Genomic DNA, 19729 nt, shown 5'->3' with positions numbered 1-19729 from the left:
GCTCCTCCTCCTCCGCTCCCAACTCCTCCGAGGAGCTCAAGACCGCCCTCATGAAGCAGATCCAAGCCGAGGCGGCCATGACCAACGCCCGTGCCTTGATGAGCGTACGGTCCCAATTGATATCTGATTATTTTTGGCGCAAGCCTCTTCTAGCTGGAACAGTCTTGACTGACCGTCCTACAGAAACTCAACGAACACTGCTTCGACAAGTGCATCCCCACCCCCGGCTCGTCGCTGTCCTCCGGTGAGCAGAGCTGCCTCTCCACCTGCATGGAGAAGTACATCTCGATGTGGAACACCACCAGCCGGACATACATCGCTCGCGTCGGCAAGGAGAGCAAGAAGATGGGCGGCCAGGATCCCGCGACCGTGGCCGCCATGGCTACCGGCTCGTCGGGGGGAAGCAGCCTCCTGTAATGATTTTTCGATTGGCGATTGAGTCGGATTCCTGGGAATTAGAAGCATGATTGGACGGGCCGAGAGAGTATTATCAGTCCGGTTCTGTTCTTCTCCCGAAAGAGATGTGATGTGACTATATGTACAATATGGGCGGGACGCCTGTACCGCAGAGTGTTCTCATTATTGAAAAAAGGCTACGATTATGATAGAAATGCTGAAAATGGGTGTGGACGAGAAAAGGCGATCCGTCTCATATATTTTACACTTTTGAGGCGTTTCGTAGATATAAGTACTTAATTGATGACTACGTAACTATGACAGCGACTCTCGACTTTTTTCTCTTCACGTAGCATCATTAATGCTCTGTTTCTAAAGCCAGTTAGATCGAGAAAAAGATCCCGTCGATGCTATATGGGAAAACAAAGAAAAAGGAAACCTAATCAGACACACATCCCCCAGCCTCTTTGACGACTACCGGAAACAAGCTCGGATCGTGGGCGATAGCCAAACGAAGCAGACAAAACCGAGCGAGCTGGCGGCATAACATCGCAGAGAACTGAATTAAAGGAACAAGGTAAAACAGCGTCCAAGGACTGAAGCGAAAGGACATGCATACATACAAATCCCATCGTATGCGATCGCACCCAGCCTCCATCGGGCCGATTATCCCTTAACCCGAACTCAAACGACGGAGAAAGTACCCGCAAAAAAACTGTTTTTCGGATCCGGATCCAGAAATTTTCACATATCGCTCTTGCGACTACTAAAGAAACATTGGCAAATAATTAGTCGACTAGCGACAAACCATCGTCGCCGAGAGGAAAGATTGGCAACGTAATGTAACGATAGATCAATGCAAATGGCGGGATCATGTTGATGAGAAGTGATTCGGAATGATATTAGTCATCCGACGCTGACTCTTCTCGTAGATCCATTCCGTCGTAGATCGCGCTAAAAATCAACGAATAAATGGCCATAACTGGTGAAAACGCATCAGCATTGTCACTCAACAATGTGCAGACGGAAACAGTCTCCATAGGGGGAGAAGTAGGGCACTTACGGATCGTCACCTTGACAACCGTACGCTTCCGTCTCCTCAGGATACTTGTCAAACTGGCTGGCATCTCCTTGTCCTCCTCTGACGGGTGGCACATAGGGAGCATCGATATCCTTCCTCAGAAGTCGATCCCATGTGACCTCCGCAAACCAAGCGTGGTTCTTTACATCTTCTGAGCCGCCGTGCAAGTTTCCCAAACGCTTAGTGAGATCAGGCGTGATGAGCTGAGAGAGTAGGTCGACGGCGTCGGGGTGCATATACGGAGGATACTTTATCTTTCCTCGGAGGATATTTTCATAGATCTTCACTGGCGAGCCGCTATCCCAGAATGGCGTGAAGCCACAAAGCATCTCGAAAATAAGAATTCCAAGGGACCACCTTTATTCGTCAGTTAAATGCAAGAAATCAGATAGGAGATCCCTTACCAGTCAACAGACTTGTTGTAGCCCTTGGATGATACAACCTCCGGGGCCAGATAATCGGGTGTTCCGCACAGCGTCCAAGTAATATCTGGCACCTCCTTTGCAAAACCAAAATCAGTGATCTTCAGGTGGCCATGTCTATCCAAAAGGAGGTTTTCAGGCTTCAGATCCCGGTAGATGATATGCTGCGAGTGCAGATACTCCAACGCCAATGTCACTTCGGCAGCATAGAATTTAGCGACTGGGTTTGGAAACCGCTGGATCTTGTCAGTACTGGCCGACTCACAAAGGCGATGTCACCTACTTGCGACTTGCGAAGCAAACTAAACAACTCTCCACCTTCGACAAAATCCATCACCATATACAGGTTCTTGGAATCCTGGAAGGTACCCCACAGCGTGATGAGGAAAGGGTGTCTGACTCGTTGCAGCATTCTCCTTTCATCATTCGTGTGCTCGACCTGCTTCATCTTGACCACTTGCGCCTTCTTCAACACTTTGATCGCATAAAATCTATGGTTATGTCTCGACTGCACCAGATGTACTCGACCGAAGCTGCCTGTCCCGAGGGTCCGCTGTAGCGTGAAATCTTCCAACGAGTACTTTCCCTTCAGATTTCGGACTTGCGTCTTTGCGGCTTGCTGCTGCATCTGCCCAGTCGCCCGGCCTGCCTCGGCCCCATGCTGAGGCTGGTTTATTATATTATTTATACTGGCGACATTTTGATGCTGCTGCGGAAGGTTAGAAGCCGCAGTAGATACTGTGGGATGTGACACGGTGCGGTTCATATGTGATCTCATCTGGTACTTGTTTGCATCGGCCGGCCGGCTGTCCTTATTGTTCGACTGTGGCTGAGGGTCCGACGCGACCGTCTGTGAATTCTCGATTGCGACGGGCTCTTCGGTGATCACGGGTGATGCTTCCGCAATAGGTGATGAGGGGGAGTTGGGATTATTTGAGCTGGTGTTCGAGTCCTTCGTCGACCGCTTCTTCTTCAACAAACCTCCTAAACTCGGCATGAGATGGATTGGACGGGTCTCAGACTACGAGAGAGTCTAAGATATCTTTCATGAGCGGTCGGTTCCCAACAATTAGCTGATTCCTTGGGCTTTCCAGTAGCCCTCGACAGAGATATCAGACACCCGGCTATGGAAGGCCCGATAGAAGAGAATAGAAGCTTGTCGTGTCACTTGGGGTTCGTAGATAACGAGTCTATGTGGCCGTCCGATCCGAGCGTGAATTGGCCTTTTTCTGCGACTAGAGGCAGTGAACTTCTCGAGGACTGAAGGGTGCGAATTGAAGAACGTCAGAGCGGGGTTGGTAGATGATGCTCTGGCGACTGTGATCGAACACAGCTTATGGGCGGAGAGAGGGAGAGCCTGCCAGCCTTGCCCCGCGCGGACAGCGACCACGAACCGTGACGGATGGAAAGACCAAGCCCGCGTGATCCGCTCCTCTTCTCGAAGGAGGACAGTGGGAGAATCAGAGCACAATGGGTTCGCTGGCTGGTTCCAGGGAGGCCGTTTTCGGAACGATGCGCCAGAGAAGGGGGCCACGGCAACTCAGCAGGGCTCGAGATCGGATGAAAGCAACGCTGGGCCGGGAGAGACGGCAGAGAGGCACAGCAGGAGGAGGATCAGGGTCGGGATAAGCAGCACAGGAGGACGGGAGGCTGATCGGAGGCGCAGGGAGAGAGAGACACGAGATGGAGAGGACAGCGCCGGCGGGACGAGAGTGTCGGGAAGTCGAGCTCCATCATCCGGTCGCCTCTTGGGCTCTTCGACGCTACAACCAACGCCTGTCAACGGGCGCTCGACAGCACCAACGGCCTCTGAAGACACTACTGAGCCACCGGGCTCTGGCTAAGCATGCACCAAACGCCTCTCTGGGTCAGCAAGCTAACTCTGACATAGCGCCCAAGTCCTCGATTGCTGTGTACAGTATATATCATCGTCATCCTGCCATGCTCCACTCCGGCCGTGTTCAGGCTGTCAACAGCGCTGCTCGACTCGCTCCGGGCGATCCACGGCTTTCCATGGCTTGGACGCCCCCGCTTCGGGCTTATCCATATACCTAGACTTGCTCGTTGCGGACCCTGCGTCTCCATCGCGCTCATGGCGGTCAGCCTGCAGATCTACTGGCTCGTCGGCTTATAAGACTCCTTTCCTATCAACAACAGTATCGTCTAGCCTCCTGAAGTACGAGTCATTTAACCTCTTGGAAGCTGTCTTTTATGCAGCGGACTGACAAAGAAGCTATCGCAATTCTTTAAGAGGTACGGAGTACTCTAACCTTAGGTGTCCAATCAGGTATGGTTGCAAATGTTGCTCGGTTCTCGTCTATTCCCAAGGTCCAGTGCGTCACAAGGCTGTTGTTTCAATCCATGAATTCCATTACAACATTCCTACAGAGTGTGGTTTTGATTCTTCCAGTATGTCGCCAGCAGATTCATACATATCATGGAGAAACTGTTAGCGCTTTTTTTTCCTTTTCTGATGTCTAGATTGCGTTTTGTGCAGATCCTAGCCGAAGTGCACAATGGAACAAAGAAAAAAGCGTGTTTAAACTTTCCACGCGGTTATCCGAGAAAACGGGACATGGTGGTCAGTCGGTACGAGTTGGCCATTTCATTTTTTGCCTCGCGGACGTAAGGCCATACGAGAATGACAAATAAAGGAAAATAAAGGATGACCCATGTACTACAGCGAGCGGGCACTGCGTTCATTCTCGTCTGATCAATTTACATTTGTCAAGTCGAGAAACACCGCTCGGTCGACCTCCTGAAACGGTTTCCAAAATGGGAGTGTGTTCGAAGCCCAGACCAACATGGCGTCCAAGCCCTCGAGTATGGAATCCGAAAGTAGCAGTGAAAAATCCAGCACTTGCAGGGGGCATTGAGTAGTTGTAGTAGTGCTGACAGATAGGAAAGCCACAATTATGTGTTTCCTTTTGGCTTATGTATATATTTGCCGACGCCGCTCGGATGATCTGAACATGGGATCAGTGTCATTGTCAATTGTCCTCTTTACAGCTTACACTATAGAAGGTACGAGTAGACAAAAGTCCGAAGATACTCAGCTAATTCTCCTGACAGCACAAGAATCGATCAATTGATTTATTTCCCGTCCCTTCTCATAGAACAGACTATACGCTCCCGTACTCATCTCTGGTGAAAAACGGAACCATGGATCTCATAGAAAAGGATGGCTCAGTTTCAAAGGAAGAGAGGCATGAACAACAAGATGATCATATAATTAACCTAGACTTGGAAATGTCATTTCACGGGAGCATCATCGACGTCCCCGGATACCCATCTACAAACAGCAGCAACGAGTCTATACAGCAAGACCGAGATAGTTGCAAAGAATCAACAGATCCTAAAGGCACCGCGCTACCAACAGTTAGATGTCCAGAAGACGAAAATGTCCACGAGGTATCTTGGGACTCACCGTCCGATCCAGCAAACCCTCTGAACTGGCCATTCTGGATCCGCTGTCTCCTCATCGTACTTGTCAGCGCCAGTACCTTCCTAACTGGCCTCTGTTCAGGATTCTTCGCCCCCGTCGTGCCGTCTGTGATGGCGGAATTTGGTTCCACGAATGCTGCACTTGGGTCGTTTGTTGTTACGGTCTTTGTCCTGGGACTGGCCGCCGGTCCTCTCGTCTTCGCGCCTCTGTCGGAGCTGTATGGTCGTCTGATCGTGCAACACACAGGAAATGTAGGTTTTCTTGCATTCTCACTTGCATGTGCTTTGGCGCCATCTATGACCGCATTGATCTGGTTTCGCCTCCTTCAGGGCTGCTTTGCCTCTGTTGCCCTGACGAACGGCGGAGGGATAATTGCAGATACTATCCGACAGGAGAAGAGAGGTTTTGCTCTAGCAATGTATTCCACCGGCCTTCTAGTAGGACCGGTAGTAGGTCCTGTGGCCGACGGTTTTCTAGGGGCTGCAAAAGGATGGAGATGGATCTTTTGGGTTCTTTCTATAGCAGTGAGTATATGAGCTTTCTATCATCGTAGCATCCATGCAACGATGACCTTTTCAGACATGGTAGAGCGACTAACATGATAAGCCTACAGATCAGCGCAATAACCCTCCCATCCTTCATCTTCTTCCGCGAAACGTATGCTCCAGTCCTCCTCGAACGCAAAGCATCTCATCTTCGCCAGAAGACAGGAGATCCGGCCTTCCATTCACAATACGCATCCAATCTCACCCCCCGCGCACACTTCAAGCGCGGTATAACCCGTGCGATGAAGATGCTAGCTTTCTCACCCATCGTCCTCGTCCTCTCGACCTACATGGGCCTGGTCTACTCCTACTTCTACCTCCTTATCACTACCCTATCAGAGATCTTCAGGACGACCTACGACTTCAGCCCTAGCATTTCCCGCCTGACATATCTGGGGATAGGGGTGGGGTTTCTCTTCGCACAGATCTTCTTCGCCTACATGAGTGATAGGATCCTGAGGCGGATGAGAAGAAGCAGAAAGGAAGAAGGAGGCAAGGATGAGGATGGGGAGATGAAACCAGAGTATAGACTACCGCTCACGGTTATCGGAGGGGTATTAATGCCCATCGGATTCTTCTGGTACGGATGGTCCGCGCAGGCGAAGATGCACTGGATCATGCCGTTGGCGGGGACTGCGATCCTTGGGTATGGGAATGCTCTTATCTTCGTAAGTCGTGCAACTTAAAAAGAACAAAATCACTTTCACCCAAGAGACAAAGGCTGATTGATTGGTAAACCAACCAGATGAGCCTCCAAACATACCACATCGACGCCTTCACCATCCACGCCGCCTCCGCCATCGCCGCCAACACCGTCATCCGCTCCATCATGGCGGGCGTCCTGCCCCTCGCAGCCCCGCGGATGTACGAGGTCCTAGGCATCGGATGGGGCAACACCCTGCTTGGGATTCTGGGCCTGGTTCTGGTCCCTGTTCCCTACCTGCTGTTGACCTGCGGCGAGGGGATCCGGAAGAGGGGCGCGAGGAAGTTGATGGAGAGGCTTTGAGATTGTGATTCACTCTTTTTCATCAGTGATATATGCTCTTGGGACGGTGAAAGATAGTGGGAAACGGTAGACGAATGTTTTGTGATGAAGGGACGTTGGATGTTCTTTTTGAAAAATTTTGAGATAAGCCCTGCACATGACGGACTAAACTAATGACTATCTACCTAATCTAGATCGATATTCTACTCCTCCGGGTCAATGGATTATGAATGATAGAATCTATGTGTTCATGTTGCATGTATTATTGTACTTTTTCCTTTTCTGATTCGTGATTATTTTCTTTAAACCCATCATCGGATTCTGGCGGTCCAGTCTCTACCAGAGGTACTTATCTTCTTCAGTTCTTCCGGTCGACTAGCATCTATACCTATCTAATGTTAAATAAACAGTCTCATGTACCAGTGGAATTCGCTAGTTAGATAGGATATAGCGTTTTAGAAATGGGGGGATCTCAAAGCATATGTTACAGACGTCGATACCCGTGCTGAAATATAAATCCCAAGATCTAAAGACACAGCCAGGCAGATCCTAAACACACCAGCCAACTGTTTTCCTTCCGCAATCTATCGGCATATATATATGTGTATTAATATATCTACATCCATAAAAGACACGCTACCTACTGACAAATCCCAAATTTGCTACTCCTACGTCCTATCCTGTACAGTACGCAGATTACCGCTCAGCTTTATTTGATCGCTGTTGCAAAAGCACACAATATGCTAGCTCTATCTGCTTGCTTACTTACATACACCAGAAGAAGCAACCGGAAGTTGTTCACTTCATACAACGGTTGCATCGTGATGACCGATTCACGTAAGGTAGGCTGCACGACAAGGATAATGTCGACCCTATTCAAATTCCAACTTGTCCGCAAAAGAGTTTGCTGCGGTCCATGAAATGAAAACCCACAGGCATGCATAAAAATGCCAAGACAAAAAGGGATATCCATAAGGCAGAAGCTGAAACAGAAGAAATGGGGCTCGGGTGCCTGGGCTAAGTAGGGGAGAGCGAGATGGAAGGGAAAAAGCGTTATATGCGATAATGCGCCATATTCTTCTTGATCTCCTCCACGATCTCCACCGCCTCCAGCGCACTTCGGGCCTCAAAATCGTACCGCTTCTGCTCACTGGCGTCGTTGCCCCTGAGGACCATGACCCGGAAGCTCTTCGGATGGCGTCGACTCACTTTACATCCCACGACATCGTTGAAACTGATGGATCGCGTCTTGGCGCTATTCTCAAGTACCGTCTTGCCCGTATCGCCGGGCATGATGTGCATGTAGTCGTTGTCAAAGGCCAACACGCGCTGGTTCGAAGCAGTGAAGGACATGGGCTGTTTGCGGAATACGTGGTAGCGACGGTAGTAGCCTCCAATGAGGTCCTGCTTCTGGGCGAGAGGGTGTAGCATTCGCTTTTCGCCTTTCTTGCCTTTCTTTGACGCATTCGCATTGTCGATTAGAAGAGGTGCGTTAGGGGAAGAGCTACCCGGCGAGCCTCCCAGCGAGAGCGGGCCTGCGCCAAAGCGCCTGCGGACCAAGTCAAGCTCTGTGATATTGCCGAGTGCCTCGACGGTGCGGTCCAACGGCGCGACGGTGTTGGATCCCGTGACCTTCAGGAGGTAGTTTCCTTTGTCGAGCCTCCATCTCTTGCATACCGAATCAAGGATCTCTGCAATATAGCTGTCCGTAGACGTATTTACTGTCATAACCTGGCTAGATGTCTCAATATTGATGAACCGGATCTTAAGGGTCTTGGCGACACCCTTTCGGGTCGCATGGGATGCCTGTACCGCTGGCCGGTCCGCGGGAGTGAGACTGCTGTCATTCAACGCCGAAGAGAAGGGTTGGCCTAGTATCGGACGGTTAGTGGTAGGCTTGGTTGGAGCCGCGGGCTGATTTGCAGTATTCGACACTGGCTGTGCAAGATCGCTACTCTCCTCGGGGACGGCAGCTTGACTGCTAAAGTTGGGGTATAGGCGTTCGTTTTCCTCAAATTCAGCCTGTGTAGCTTCGACAAGAGCAAACTCATCATAGGGCTTGCTCCTTGATCGCCCCCTGGCTGCGGCAGCTCTGTTATTGTTTGAGGTGAAATCGACAATTGGCAGGTTCCGCCCTAGAGGCGGGAAATCATACTCGACTTCACCATCTTCGACCATTCTCAGAGTCCATCTGTTCACACTCAGTTTACTATGCTCTATGGGCGGTTTTCGACCCTCCTCAGTATATCTCCACAGGCTTAGTCCGATGGCCTCTGCAACAGTCACGGGACCCGTATTGTCTCCATCGGTGGATTCCCGGAGAAGCGGCATATCAAAAGGCTCATCGGGCTCAGAGGAGAACGGAGCATAAATTTTGATGTTCAATGCGGTGTTGGAGCCCTTCCCTGATAACACCGCAAATCTTTCGACAGGATTGGCAGGTGCTTTCTTTCGGGCGTTGAGCGCTTTAGAGAGCAGACTGACAGGTTGTACCGCACTGATTGGGCGAGGAGGAGGAAGCTCCTGCAATTCAGGGGCGGGATTCTTGGGCTTTTTCGGTGATGCCGTCTGAGGCTCTGCTCCGTTTTGCAGCTTATGCATCATTGCCATTGGTGAAGACGAGCCTAAACTGCCGGTAATGTCGACGTCTTCCAGCAACGAGGCCGAACCAGCTGTGGCATCAAATTCAGAAGAGAGCGCAGATTCGACAGATTCTGCGTCGGAATTTTCGTCTTGCTCATTCAGGTCTCCGAGGGGCATGTGTTCACCATCCAAATCGCCGCCATGCTCGTCGAGCTTCTTTTGCGCTGGCTCGATGACCTGATCCTGAGACGAGAACTGGATCTGCCGCCGTTTAAAGACCGATGGATCTAACTCGTTCTCAGAGGACATGTCGCTGCTCGTAGCAGTATCTCGCCGTGCGCGCTCTTTCACTGCCTCGACTGCTCCCAGGGAGCCCCTTCGGTATCGGCTGCCCACATTTGTGCGAGAGGGTGAAGTCACCATCACTTCCGGGCCATCCTGGCGATCTAATGCCCGGATTGGTGAAGACCCGGCCCGAGTTCTTATCGGCATCTTGGAGAACTTTATCTGCTGAGCAGCCCTAGAGAGTGTGTAAGCAGGGGAAACTGCAGGGCAAACATAAAAAAAAAACCGAGAGCCTTTCGTCATGTGAAGGATGCTGGACATCATGCGTTACTAACCTGTTGTTCGAGTCGCCTTCCTCATCGGTATCATCGCTCAGGTCGCTGGAATCTTCCTCCTCCGCTTCGCGCTGTCTCTGGTGCTCCTGCTGCTGGCGTTCCCTCCGGCGACTCCTCTTCCCACCCTTTCCATGGTGCCGTGGCCCGAACGTATACGTACTCCCTCCACCGCCAGTCACCATTCCACCTTCCTCATCATCTCCCTCCTCGCCGAACCCGAATCCCTTCTCGTTTGTTTCGTTGTTGGCATTCCGAGTGGCACTGAACTGGTAATATTCCGACGAAACGGCAGTCGTGGTAGGAATTGGCGGAGAGTAGGTGCGTTTGATATGAGCAGCGACGGTCAGGGCAGCAGGATTCGTGGAAGTCGAGGACCAGCCAGCGGCGCGAAAGCCCGGGGTGTTGAGTACATTGTTGTTGACATTGATGAGACGGTCGCCGACGCCATCCTTGATCGTGGATAGGTATGATGTGCGTAATTGCCAGATCGTGAAACTATATAGCAATCGTGTTTAGTCGATCAATCGCATGATCTAGGAACCGGGGCATTGCCGTGCGGGAAACGGGAATGCGGGGTCCGTATCGCGACTTACTCCTCATTCTGAAGGAGAGACATTTTCTAGCCTCAAAGACTAAGACTGTAAATCTGACTATAGCACAGAGCAGATCTGGCCCTCAAACTGTGCTGGCTGACCTGATCGACGGATGGTGAAGTAGAAGTAACTCAGGTCGCGATCGGCATGGCCGATCCTAGAACATATGGCATCCAGTGAAGACGGTATCTTGCGGAGTACAGGACTTCAAAGAGCGTGAAGAAAACGTAGAGACTCAATCAGGGCCAGCCTGAAGAAAGGAACGTTGTGAACAGGGAATCTTGTGAAAGCGTGGAGTTCGTGACGGTAGGGGAAAGTTCACGATCGGACAGCGTGAGATCGTCGCAGACCCGCGATACTGATTGGGGAGGTGTTGCTCCAATACCCGACTCTCCCGTGGGGAAGTCCGGCCGCGTCAGGACCGGATCGCTCCGTTTTCAGTAGTTTGAGACCCTGACCCATCTATCCACTAAGCTAACAATGCCTTTGCTGGAGTTATCCAGCCTTTACTCTCAAGTCGCAGAGATCTACAAATAGTATCATGTTACTTTGGTTCCTTCTTGAATATGAATTATTCAATTCCACGTAATCACTATCACAACAAGAGTACCTTTTGGTTGCAATCCAACACCATGGGGAGTACCCGAAACAGAATCGTAAAACCCCAGAAAGTGCATAAGATGTCCGGTAACGTTTCATTGCAAGATTTTTACTGTACAGAATCCGACCAGATTACATCCTACCCAAGGCGCTTCCATGCGTAAGATTAGACTCATACAACGCCACCCTGCCAGTTCGTGAAATCTCAAGCTTTTGCTTTTGGCTTGCGACCCCGTTTCTTAGGCTTCTCCTCCTCATCGTCGTCAATGAAATCATCGTCGTTGGCCTTGCTGGCCTTCGCAGTTTTCTTTCCCTTTCCTGCACCGCCCTTTTGAGCCGCTGATTTCTTCGGCACTTTGACGTACTTGTCCTTCTTTAAATCAAGCTCTTCGCTCTCGTCTTCCTGTCTGGCCTCCCCTTCGAGAATTTCTTCTTCCTCGTCGGATTCCTCAATCGCGTCTTCGATGTCAGGCTTGACCTTGGGCATCTTCTTTGGTGCCACAACGCTGCTAGTCTTCATGAAGGGCAGTGGGTGTGAACGCTGGTTGTAAAGACGTGTGAAAGTGGCTTTCGTCTGAGAGTCAATTTTCACCTTGGACTCGTCCATCGGACCGAGGCCAAGCTCGACCATAGCATCCCAATCCTCGCGAGTGAGGAAGTAACTGTCCATGAGGTCAATGACATCTTCGACGCTGTCCTTACCCTCATCCATCAATCTCCGGATTAACTTGTTCCAGAGGATTGGGAAATACTGCTGTCTGATCTCGTCACGATCACCTATAGAGCGAAGACGCATATGGCCCTGTATTTCCTTGACATAACGTGCGAGTTTTCCTAAGAAATAGACGTCAGCAAAGAATCATCAAGAGATGAATCAAATGTAACGTACCTTGCTTGCTATTCTGACCAAGCCAGCTGGTAAATGCTGGCCGGTCTATCATATTACCAGACATGAAGCTAGCCGGCCGGACAAAGCTGAAAGCAGCATGCGTCGGCATCAAGCTCCATTGCTGCTGGGAACCATGGATCATGCTATCAACAAGGTCGCCGTCACTGATGCTTGAAGCTGCTTTATCAGTAAGCTCAAGTAGTTTCAAAGATCGTTCTTTCCCCTGGTAGCCACTAGCCAGCATAGGGTTAGTCTTCAAGTAGTTTTCTTGAAGCATCAGATAGCTGAACTCATGGTCGTTAAAGTAAAGCTCGATCTTATCATTGAGGGTAGACTTCGAGCTTGGAGAGAACATTTGCGCACTCAAGATCTTGCTGACGATGTCCCACGGCTTCAGGATGACATGTTTTTCCCACGCCTTGGACATCTCTTTGCCTTTGTCGTAGTCTAACTGCTGCTGATCAAGCTTCACCGTGGACAGCATATTAATCACTTGACGTATATCTGAGTGCGTGCCTTCAATCAGGCCGTCAAGGACTTGAGGTGGAATCTTGAGGCCCTCTCTGAAGCAAATAGTCGACAATCTGGCCCGAATTTGCTCGGCAGTAGGCCGTCTGAAAGGCAGTTCATATGTTACATGGTCGAAAGGCTTCATCTTCGGCAGTCTCCGGTCATTGCAGATCAGAATCAGCGGAATCCGAGTCTTCTTGGCAACAGCTGCCAGAGCTCCGACACCGCCTCGATCACCGGCTGACATTCCATCGACCTCGTCCATGATCAGTACGAGATTCTTCTTCTCACTTTCAACCTTCTTCCCCTCGCCGGAGAAGTAGCCCTGAAGAGAAGTCGTGTCCAAAACTCCAAGAAGACCACTTTCCACAAGCTTCTTGCTCCTAGTATCACTTGCATTCGTCTCAACTATGTCGAAGCCCTCGAGCTTGGCAACCAAATGCGCCGCAGTTGTCTTACCAACACCCGGAGGCCCATGGAGCATGACAGCACGGTAAGTGCCGGAGCCATCCTTGCCTGGTCGACTGAAATTCAGTTTGGCATTCTTCCGCCAGTTTCGCAACCAGAATTGAAGCTTCTCCACGACACCCTTGTTTCCACAGATCATGTTTATAGACGTTGGTGCGTATTTTGTGGTCCAGAGACGATCATCCGTCCTAGGTCCTTGAGACCCTGAAGGTGTCGTCTCGGTTCCTTTTGGAGCATTAGCTCCCAATGAGCCAATGGCCTTGGCCTTTTGCTTCTCTTCTCGGTCAATTTCAGCAGCCATCTCTCTAATCTTCTTCTCTTCAGCCTTCTTCTTTTCCTCGTACTTCTCCGCTGCCTTCCCATCACCACCATTGGCGGGGAGCCGCCTGATCAACTCGAAGAGACCGTCCTCATTTATCGTCTTAAGGTTGAACTTCTTAATCGTCTCGAGCTTCTTGGGGCCCGCGTCGCTGCCTAGGACAACATAGCTTGTTTTCGAGCTGGGTGCAGAGGTGACTTTACCACCATATCTTTTAACAAGCGACTGCCCTTCCTCGCGGCCTAGCGTATCCAAGATACCGGTGAATACGAAAGATAGACCAGCAAGACAGTTCTCGGCCCCGACAGGTATCTCCTTGGTTCCGGCTCCAGGAGGAGGCTGTGACCGCTGGGCTTGGTTGGCAAAGTTGAACTTCCTAGGCTCACCAGATGGCGGAGGTGGTGTAGGCGGCCTGACAGTTGGGATACTATCAAAAATATCCTGGATCTCTTTGCTCTCCGGCCTGTCTTTCTTGGTAGGTGTCGCTTTCGGTTTCTTCGGAGCTGGAGTGGAGGCTGTCTTCCGCTGTGCAGGCTTCTTTGTCTCCTCATACGATTCGCTATCTTCATCTTTGTCGAGCAGTGCTTCAGACTTGCGTTTGCGTCCATTTTTCATAGGTGAAACTTTCGAGTGTTTCGACGAAGCCTTGGGTACATCCTCCATTACCACATCCTCATCACCATCGGGCATGGACGCTCGCTTCTTTCTCGTTGCATCTTCAGATGCTGCAACCGCCGGTTGTACGACGAGCTCCTCGAAGTCGCTTTGATCCTCATCCTCCTCGGCGTAGTCGTCATCACCCCTCCCCGACTTCCGGTACTCCGTCGCAAAGATATCATCCCCGCCAAGGTTATCTTCAACATCGATAGTATGGACCTTTTTGTTTGTCTCTTGCGCCGGATTTCTTTGAGATCGTTCCTTCCTGACCGAAGGGGGAGTCTCTCCGCGAATCTCGGCTGGATTATCTATTCCCTTCGTTTTCTTGGTTTTAGGTGTACCTTTATCGACCTTTCCGTTCGAAGAGGTGCGATTTTGCGGCTCTGGGGTATCAGTCGTCTCCGTGTTCTCCGCTTTCGGAGGCCTCCCTCTCTTCTTGGTCGATGCGAAATACGCGGAAGTGGTCGTAGGTTCGCCTTTAGCTGCTTCTACCTTTCTGCAATTGCAAATATATCAGCTGCTATACCCCGACATAAAAGAAAGTATGAAAGAGGCCTGTACTGTTCTTTTGCTGGCTTAGCCTTAGGTGCTGGCGCCTTAACGGGAGGAGCTTCCTCCTCTTCGCTGTCGTCCACAACCTTCCTGCTACCTATATTCTAGCTGTCAGAAAATGTAGATCTTAAATTGCATCAAGATAATATCATACGCCTCTTTCGTGTGGCAGAGGGATCCTGGCGTTCATCCAGCGTCAGCAGGTTACTTTCCCAAGAATGACGTATGTACAAGCTCAAAGAAGCACATTGAGCATTGAACCCAACGTATATCTGAATAGAAATATAATCTGTGAAAGAAACATATACAAAAATCACATGCGTACCTCCTTCACTGGGGTCTTTGCCGCAGAGGCATTGGAATCTTGGCTGCTCTTGCCACCAAAGAAGCTCCTAATATCAGCGGGCATGTTGGATTTACTACATGCAACGATCCATCAACAAAATAAAAAAAGAAAATAGAACCGGGAGGCAGTTGATGATAGCCCGCAGGAGCACGGTGCGAGGTGGTGTTGCGACCCAGCTCTCCAAAGACAGGAAACTAACACGTCCTTTCCGCGGGGAGACGCGCCTGCCTGCGCCTGCGCCCCAGCGTGATCCATTAATGTGCTTACATAAGGCAAAGCATTGTGGCACGTGCACTCGGGCGCTTGCGCCCTTTCGGGACATCGGGGAATCCAGCGCCGCATCTGCGAGTCGGCGACAAGAGCCGCAGATTTCGAGATCGAGCAGCCAAACCGTGACAAGTCGCCCTCTTTCACTCTTCAGCTAGGATCTGCCTCCCTTCTGTTCTCTCAAAAATGGGTCCGCAGCTGAAGATGTTTGCAGGGCCTCAATTGGCCCTGTTCCGGCCCTCATGTGAGCGTTATCAAAACCAGCAAAACGAAGGTTTTCAACCAATTCATGCTGACATATATTTTCTTGGGCAAAAGGCTTGACTCCCTCGCTTTCACGATGTTTCTCGACGACCTCTCCGGCTCTCGACTGGCTGACTCCGAAATTCATGGAGAAGTCCAAGTCCCCGAAGGGTCGTCCCCATGTGCCGACGGGCGGTTCGACTCGCGGTACGACCGTCGTCTGGGGTGACTACGGCCTGCGCATGAAGGACCACGACAGACGAGTATCCGCAGCACAGCTGAAAATTGGCGAGGAGACAATCCGTCGACGGCTGAGAGGAATGAACTACACCCTGTACAAGCGGGTGAGCGCCAACATCGGTGTCTACACGTCTGGAAACGAGATGCGTATGGGTAAGGGTAAAGGAAAATTCGACTACTGGGCGTGTCGAATTCCCGTAAGCAGGATCGTTTTTGAGCTCAAGGGCGATCTGCACGAGAAGGTTGCGAGGGAGGCGTTCAGATTGGCGGCTCACAAATTGCCCGGTACGTTCAGTGTTAATCTACATTATCGTTATTATATGTGGAAGCAATCCATGCTGATGCAGAACTGGTCATTAGGACTCTGGGAGTTCGTGAAGAAAGGCGACCCGCCAGTCGTCGGCCTGACGAAACTCGGCAACGGCGTCACACTGGAGAGCCTCAAGCGGCCACGGAGACAAGTGCCCCTCGGCGCGGAAAAGTCTCCTGAGTCGCCAAAGACCACTTCTTCTAGCAACTCTCCTTCTCAATAAGCTTCTTAGCTGATCTCCTTCTCCCCGCCTCCTTCATGATACCGCCATTATATTATGTACTATGTACTTCGCGCCATGACGCCCTTCGACGTCCATCTACCTATGCCCCGACACCCGAACCAGGCCCATACCTCTGTTGTCTCCTACTCCGTCTCGCCGCCTCATCAATGCCCTGATTGTCCGGTTTCAGGTCTTGAGTGTACACTACCTATCAGCTTTTCTCTTCCTTTTCTGCAGCCGAGCTTTGTGTTTATGCAAGGAAATAGGACAAAAGGGAGATAAATTCATATAAAATTCCACGAGAACTGTACCTTTGTCCACTTCCCCAGACACATTATTCGTCTTTCCCCCGAAACCATCTTCGACCGTCGTCTCTTGACCGTCTTCCAAACTGTCCCTACGTTCCCGTTCTTGCTCATCCGACTCCGGAAGAAGTGTCTTTATTTCACTGACCGTGTGCTCAGCGTTGGCTGTATCCAACACAAACAATCACTCCCGATTAGCCGAGCTACAACTGTGATTTAGGCGATTGGCAAAAAAAAAGCGACATGACATACCACCGAGCTGTCCACTCTGTTTCGGCCTTGGCTTCGTGAACTCCTGGATAGATTCGTATCTATTTCACCAATTGGGGCGCCTGTCAGCTTGTCGCTAAAGGCAAAAATATATTAATGGGAGAAGGCAGAGGGGGAAAACGCACTGTCTGCTCTCCCCTCCCGGCTCTGTATCGAGGAGTTTAGAAGACATCGTGAATGAATCGTAATCGTACTCTATGCGCCGCGCAGTAGATCGATTGTATGAGAAATACGAAAACTTTTATTTCCCAGAAGGCTCTCAATCCATTCAATCGTTAGTAATAAACGGCCTGAGGTTGCAGGCATAAACTGGGACCGGTGTGACATATTGAGAAGCTCCGCTCAATTTGCGTTCGGCATGGCAAATGACGTAGTCCGCCGAATCTGGGCAAGCTGATGGAACTGAGGTCGCAAACCTTCCCCCCTCGACCTTTTTCTCCGTCCGACCGTTTTCAATTTGATGGTCGAATTGTAGTAGATACACGGAAAATTCCAACCTCGTCTATTAGATGCATGATATTTTCTAATGCATATACTGCACAAGATACTATCCTCTTGCGGGTACCTAGCTCTGATACCTATCCTATCTACTTTAGTAAAAACCACCAATACCGCTGATGCCAGGAACAAAGGGACGGATGTCTAGTTTGGGACGGAAAAGAATCTGCATATGAATGATATCATATTTTCGCAGATCTGGGAATTACATGGCTTAGTGGAGCCGTAAGAAGTTTACCCCACTGACCATCCAAGTAGCGGGGCCTAAGTTTTTGACCAGAGATTGAAGTCATCAGGGTACATCAACAGACATGGGATTCGATATGTTTCATCTATATTACATGTATGGGTATAGCCGTTAAAGCAATACCCTTCATCGATACTCATGCCCATAATGGGCTGAACATGAAAAGAGTAATAACCGGTGTAAGTGGTCATAAAATTTTCAAAGGGAGTAAAGAAAAGAACGGAGGAATTGGGAGGAGAGAGGGGGAGAGGTGTAGGGTTGGCGTCATCGCGCGGACATAGAATCGCAGGATATATATATCCCAGCCGTGCGAGAAAGAGTTGGTCAGGAAGCGATTAAACGATCTATGCAGCGACGAAGTTCTTGACGTCTACAGAAAGATATTAGTACCTGGTTAATCTATAAACTAAATCGTAACAACTTACTCTCGAGCCAGCGGACATATTCCTTCTGCTCCTTAACCTGGATGTAGTCCGGAATCACATTGGCCAGCTCGGCGTTGATGCCGCGCTCCTCGAGGTAGCGCTCAAAATAGTTCTGCAGGTCCTCGTCCAGATTCTCGAAAGGAGGGCCGGCGTACAGGCTCTGTCTGGCCCAGTCCTTCTCCGCGGTCTGGGCGTGAGCGAGGTCAGGCTTGGAGAAGTAAGAAACCTCCTCGACCTGGAAGATGCCGTCCTGGGCAACGGTCTGGATCAGGAGGGCACCAGCACCAGGCTTCTCGACGGTCACGTTGACGCGGGCAGGGAAGCTGGGCTCAAAGTCCCGGTCCAGGTCCTCGTCCAGCTCGCGGTCGGAGGGAGCCAGGCGGTCCTCGGTGTGGGTTCCAACGTTGCTGCCGCTGGGGCGGCCCTGGTTAACGGGGTGAGAGCCGCGCTGGAAGTCCATCTCGTCGGAGAAAGCGGCGTCATCGAACTCCTCCTGCTCGCTCAGGTTCTGGAGGTCGGCAACAGTGAAGGTGACACGGATGCTGAGCAGAATGGGTTAGAATGCAGCTCATATACAACCGTACCGGCCCTACTCACTCTTCATTGCCAAACTTGCGGGTGAAAACGACTTCCTGCTCTCCGGGGACATCCTTGACCTAGATTCGGAATTAGGACATTGCGCCTTTTAATAACGGGTGCCCGTTCCAACTCACCTCCCAAGGGCCGTTCTCGAGCAAGTATTTGACATTCTGGACCGAGCTCTCAAGGTCGCTAAGACCGGAAGCCTTCTCGTGCTTCAGCTCCTCCTCAAACTTAGCGATCAGCTCGAGATCACCTGCAACAAATGTCAGAAAATCCGTCCTCTACGGGCAAAACCAAAAATGTGTATGAGGGGTCAGAGGAAAAATTTTCCCCTTCTCCAATGGCGACGCTCACCTTCGCCGGCAGGTTCTCTCAGAATTGTGGCAGTCGAGAAGGCAGGGTAGGATGGTCTGGCAGCCTGCTTCCAAGAAGACTGCAGAAGACCGGATTTCTGAACCGTCGACAAAGGTCGCAACCCGGAGGTCCGGGGCGCAAGGGCGAAGGATCGGGAGAATGTGCGAGGCACGGAGCGGGTGAAGGTGCGGAGAGACAGCATCTTGAATGGGGAGTGGAATTGAGGAATTCCGAGGAGAGAGAAGAGTGATGAGTTGGCAGATTGAAGGAGGTTGTTGGTTGGAGTTTTTTGGGATGCGAGGCGAGCGATGATGTTACCGTTCCGAAGAGTTGGGCGGCGCCAAGACCGCGTGCAGCAAGCTCGAGAAAACTCTAGCCATCGGCGGCCGGGGGAGCTCTACATAGCTCAGCATGTGGCTCCTCTATAATAAATTCCCTAGACTTTTTGGAATGAACATGAATATTGAGCGCAAATTAAACCCCTTGAAAATCTAAATTACTCACAAGCCAATTTTTACATACATGCGCTCTATATACCATCGTACTGCATAAACTCATCGTAAATGGATACACACGGGCATAAAAAAAAGATATATCTGGAAATAGGTATTCACGACAACCCCTTAGGCGGGAAAGTTGAAGGCTGTTTCCCTCCATCTCTTGTAAGCCGTATAAACTTCATCGTGCTTAGACTGGACCACTCTCCGTTCCATGATGCCAGCCTTAACCGTACCTCTTCTTCGGTAAGGTCTGG

At 50.7% G+C, this 19729-nt stretch overlaps 10 protein-coding genes across 10 annotated transcripts; 4 read left to right on the top strand and 6 right to left on the bottom strand.

Annotated features, from left to right (window-relative positions):
* Window positions 1-50: 50 nt before the first annotated feature.
* Window positions 51-417, top strand: VTN00DRAFT_1927 (uncharacterized protein; the record flags this gene model as incomplete). Its single annotated transcript, XM_069428088.1, has 2 exons — window positions 51-104; window positions 184-417. The coding sequence occupies 2 exons, from the start codon at window positions 51-53 to the stop codon at window positions 415-417; spliced, it is 288 nt and encodes a 95-aa protein (XP_069292629.1).
* Window positions 418-455: 38 nt separating this feature from the next.
* On the bottom strand, window positions 456-1271 carry VTN00DRAFT_1926 (uncharacterized protein; the record flags this gene model as incomplete). Its single annotated transcript, XM_069428087.1, has 3 exons — window positions 456-558; window positions 850-1162; window positions 1205-1271. The coding sequence occupies 3 exons, from the start codon at window positions 1269-1271 to the stop codon at window positions 456-458; spliced, it is 483 nt and encodes a 160-aa protein (XP_069292628.1).
* A 79-nt stretch (window positions 1272-1350) lies between these two features.
* Window positions 1351-2896, bottom strand: VTN00DRAFT_1925 (uncharacterized protein; the record flags this gene model as incomplete). Its single annotated transcript, XM_069428086.1, has 4 exons — window positions 1351-1378; window positions 1460-1834; window positions 1882-2135; window positions 2183-2896. 4 exons carry the CDS (start codon window positions 2894-2896, stop codon window positions 1351-1353), a joined length of 1371 nt encoding a protein of 456 aa, XP_069292627.1.
* Window positions 2897-3025: 129 nt separating this feature from the next.
* On the top strand, window positions 3026-3743 carry VTN00DRAFT_1924 (uncharacterized protein; the record flags this gene model as incomplete). Its single annotated transcript, XM_069428085.1, has 2 exons — window positions 3026-3072; window positions 3233-3743. 2 exons carry the CDS (start codon window positions 3026-3028, stop codon window positions 3741-3743), a joined length of 558 nt encoding a protein of 185 aa, XP_069292626.1.
* Window positions 3744-5061: 1318 nt separating this feature from the next.
* On the top strand, window positions 5062-6895 carry VTN00DRAFT_1923 (uncharacterized protein; the record flags this gene model as incomplete). The annotated part of the gene is made up of 3 exons (XM_069428084.1): window positions 5062-5595; window positions 5958-6557; window positions 6635-6895. The coding sequence occupies 3 exons, from the start codon at window positions 5062-5064 to the stop codon at window positions 6893-6895; spliced, it is 1395 nt and encodes a 464-aa protein (XP_069292625.1).
* A 1032-nt stretch (window positions 6896-7927) lies between these two features.
* On the bottom strand, window positions 7928-10693 carry VTN00DRAFT_1922 (uncharacterized protein; the record flags this gene model as incomplete). Its single annotated transcript, XM_069428083.1, has 3 exons — window positions 7928-9977; window positions 10078-10572; window positions 10671-10693. 3 exons carry the CDS (start codon window positions 10691-10693, stop codon window positions 7928-7930), a joined length of 2568 nt encoding a protein of 855 aa, XP_069292624.1.
* Window positions 10694-11475: 782 nt separating this feature from the next.
* Window positions 11476-15074, bottom strand: VTN00DRAFT_1921 (uncharacterized protein; the record flags this gene model as incomplete). The annotated part of the gene is made up of 5 exons (XM_069428082.1): window positions 11476-12104; window positions 12160-14609; window positions 14675-14762; window positions 14820-14844; window positions 14991-15074. 5 exons carry the CDS (start codon window positions 15072-15074, stop codon window positions 11476-11478), a joined length of 3276 nt encoding a protein of 1091 aa, XP_069292623.1.
* Window positions 15075-15464: 390 nt separating this feature from the next.
* On the top strand, window positions 15465-16294 carry VTN00DRAFT_1920 (mitochondrial 54S ribosomal protein uL16m; the record flags this gene model as incomplete). The annotated part of the gene is made up of 3 exons (XM_069428081.1): window positions 15465-15522; window positions 15597-16046; window positions 16122-16294. 3 exons carry the CDS (start codon window positions 15465-15467, stop codon window positions 16292-16294), a joined length of 681 nt encoding a protein of 226 aa, XP_069292622.1.
* Window positions 16295-16394: 100 nt separating this feature from the next.
* On the bottom strand, window positions 16395-17041 carry VTN00DRAFT_1919 (uncharacterized protein; the record flags this gene model as incomplete). Its single annotated transcript, XM_069428079.1, has 4 exons — window positions 16395-16486; window positions 16606-16764; window positions 16852-16910; window positions 16995-17041. 4 exons carry the CDS (start codon window positions 17039-17041, stop codon window positions 16395-16397), a joined length of 357 nt encoding a protein of 118 aa, XP_069292621.1.
* Window positions 17042-17958: 917 nt separating this feature from the next.
* On the bottom strand, window positions 17959-19177 carry VTN00DRAFT_1918 (uncharacterized protein; the record flags this gene model as incomplete). The annotated part of the gene is made up of 5 exons (XM_069428078.1): window positions 17959-17984; window positions 18040-18581; window positions 18637-18695; window positions 18753-18874; window positions 18976-19177. 5 exons carry the CDS (start codon window positions 19175-19177, stop codon window positions 17959-17961), a joined length of 951 nt encoding a protein of 316 aa, XP_069292620.1.
* Window positions 19178-19729: the final 552 nt, after the last annotated feature.

Source organism: Thermoascus crustaceus (assembly GCF_041956765.1).
Source record: "Thermoascus crustaceus strain CBS 181.67 unplaced genomic scaffold VTN00scaffold_1, whole genome shotgun sequence".
Classification (NCBI taxonomy): domain Eukaryota; kingdom Fungi; phylum Ascomycota; class Eurotiomycetes; order Eurotiales; family Thermoascaceae; genus Thermoascus; species Thermoascus crustaceus.
The sequence above is the reverse complement of the archived record's forward strand: the minus strand, read 5'-3'. Positions and strand labels throughout refer to the sequence as shown.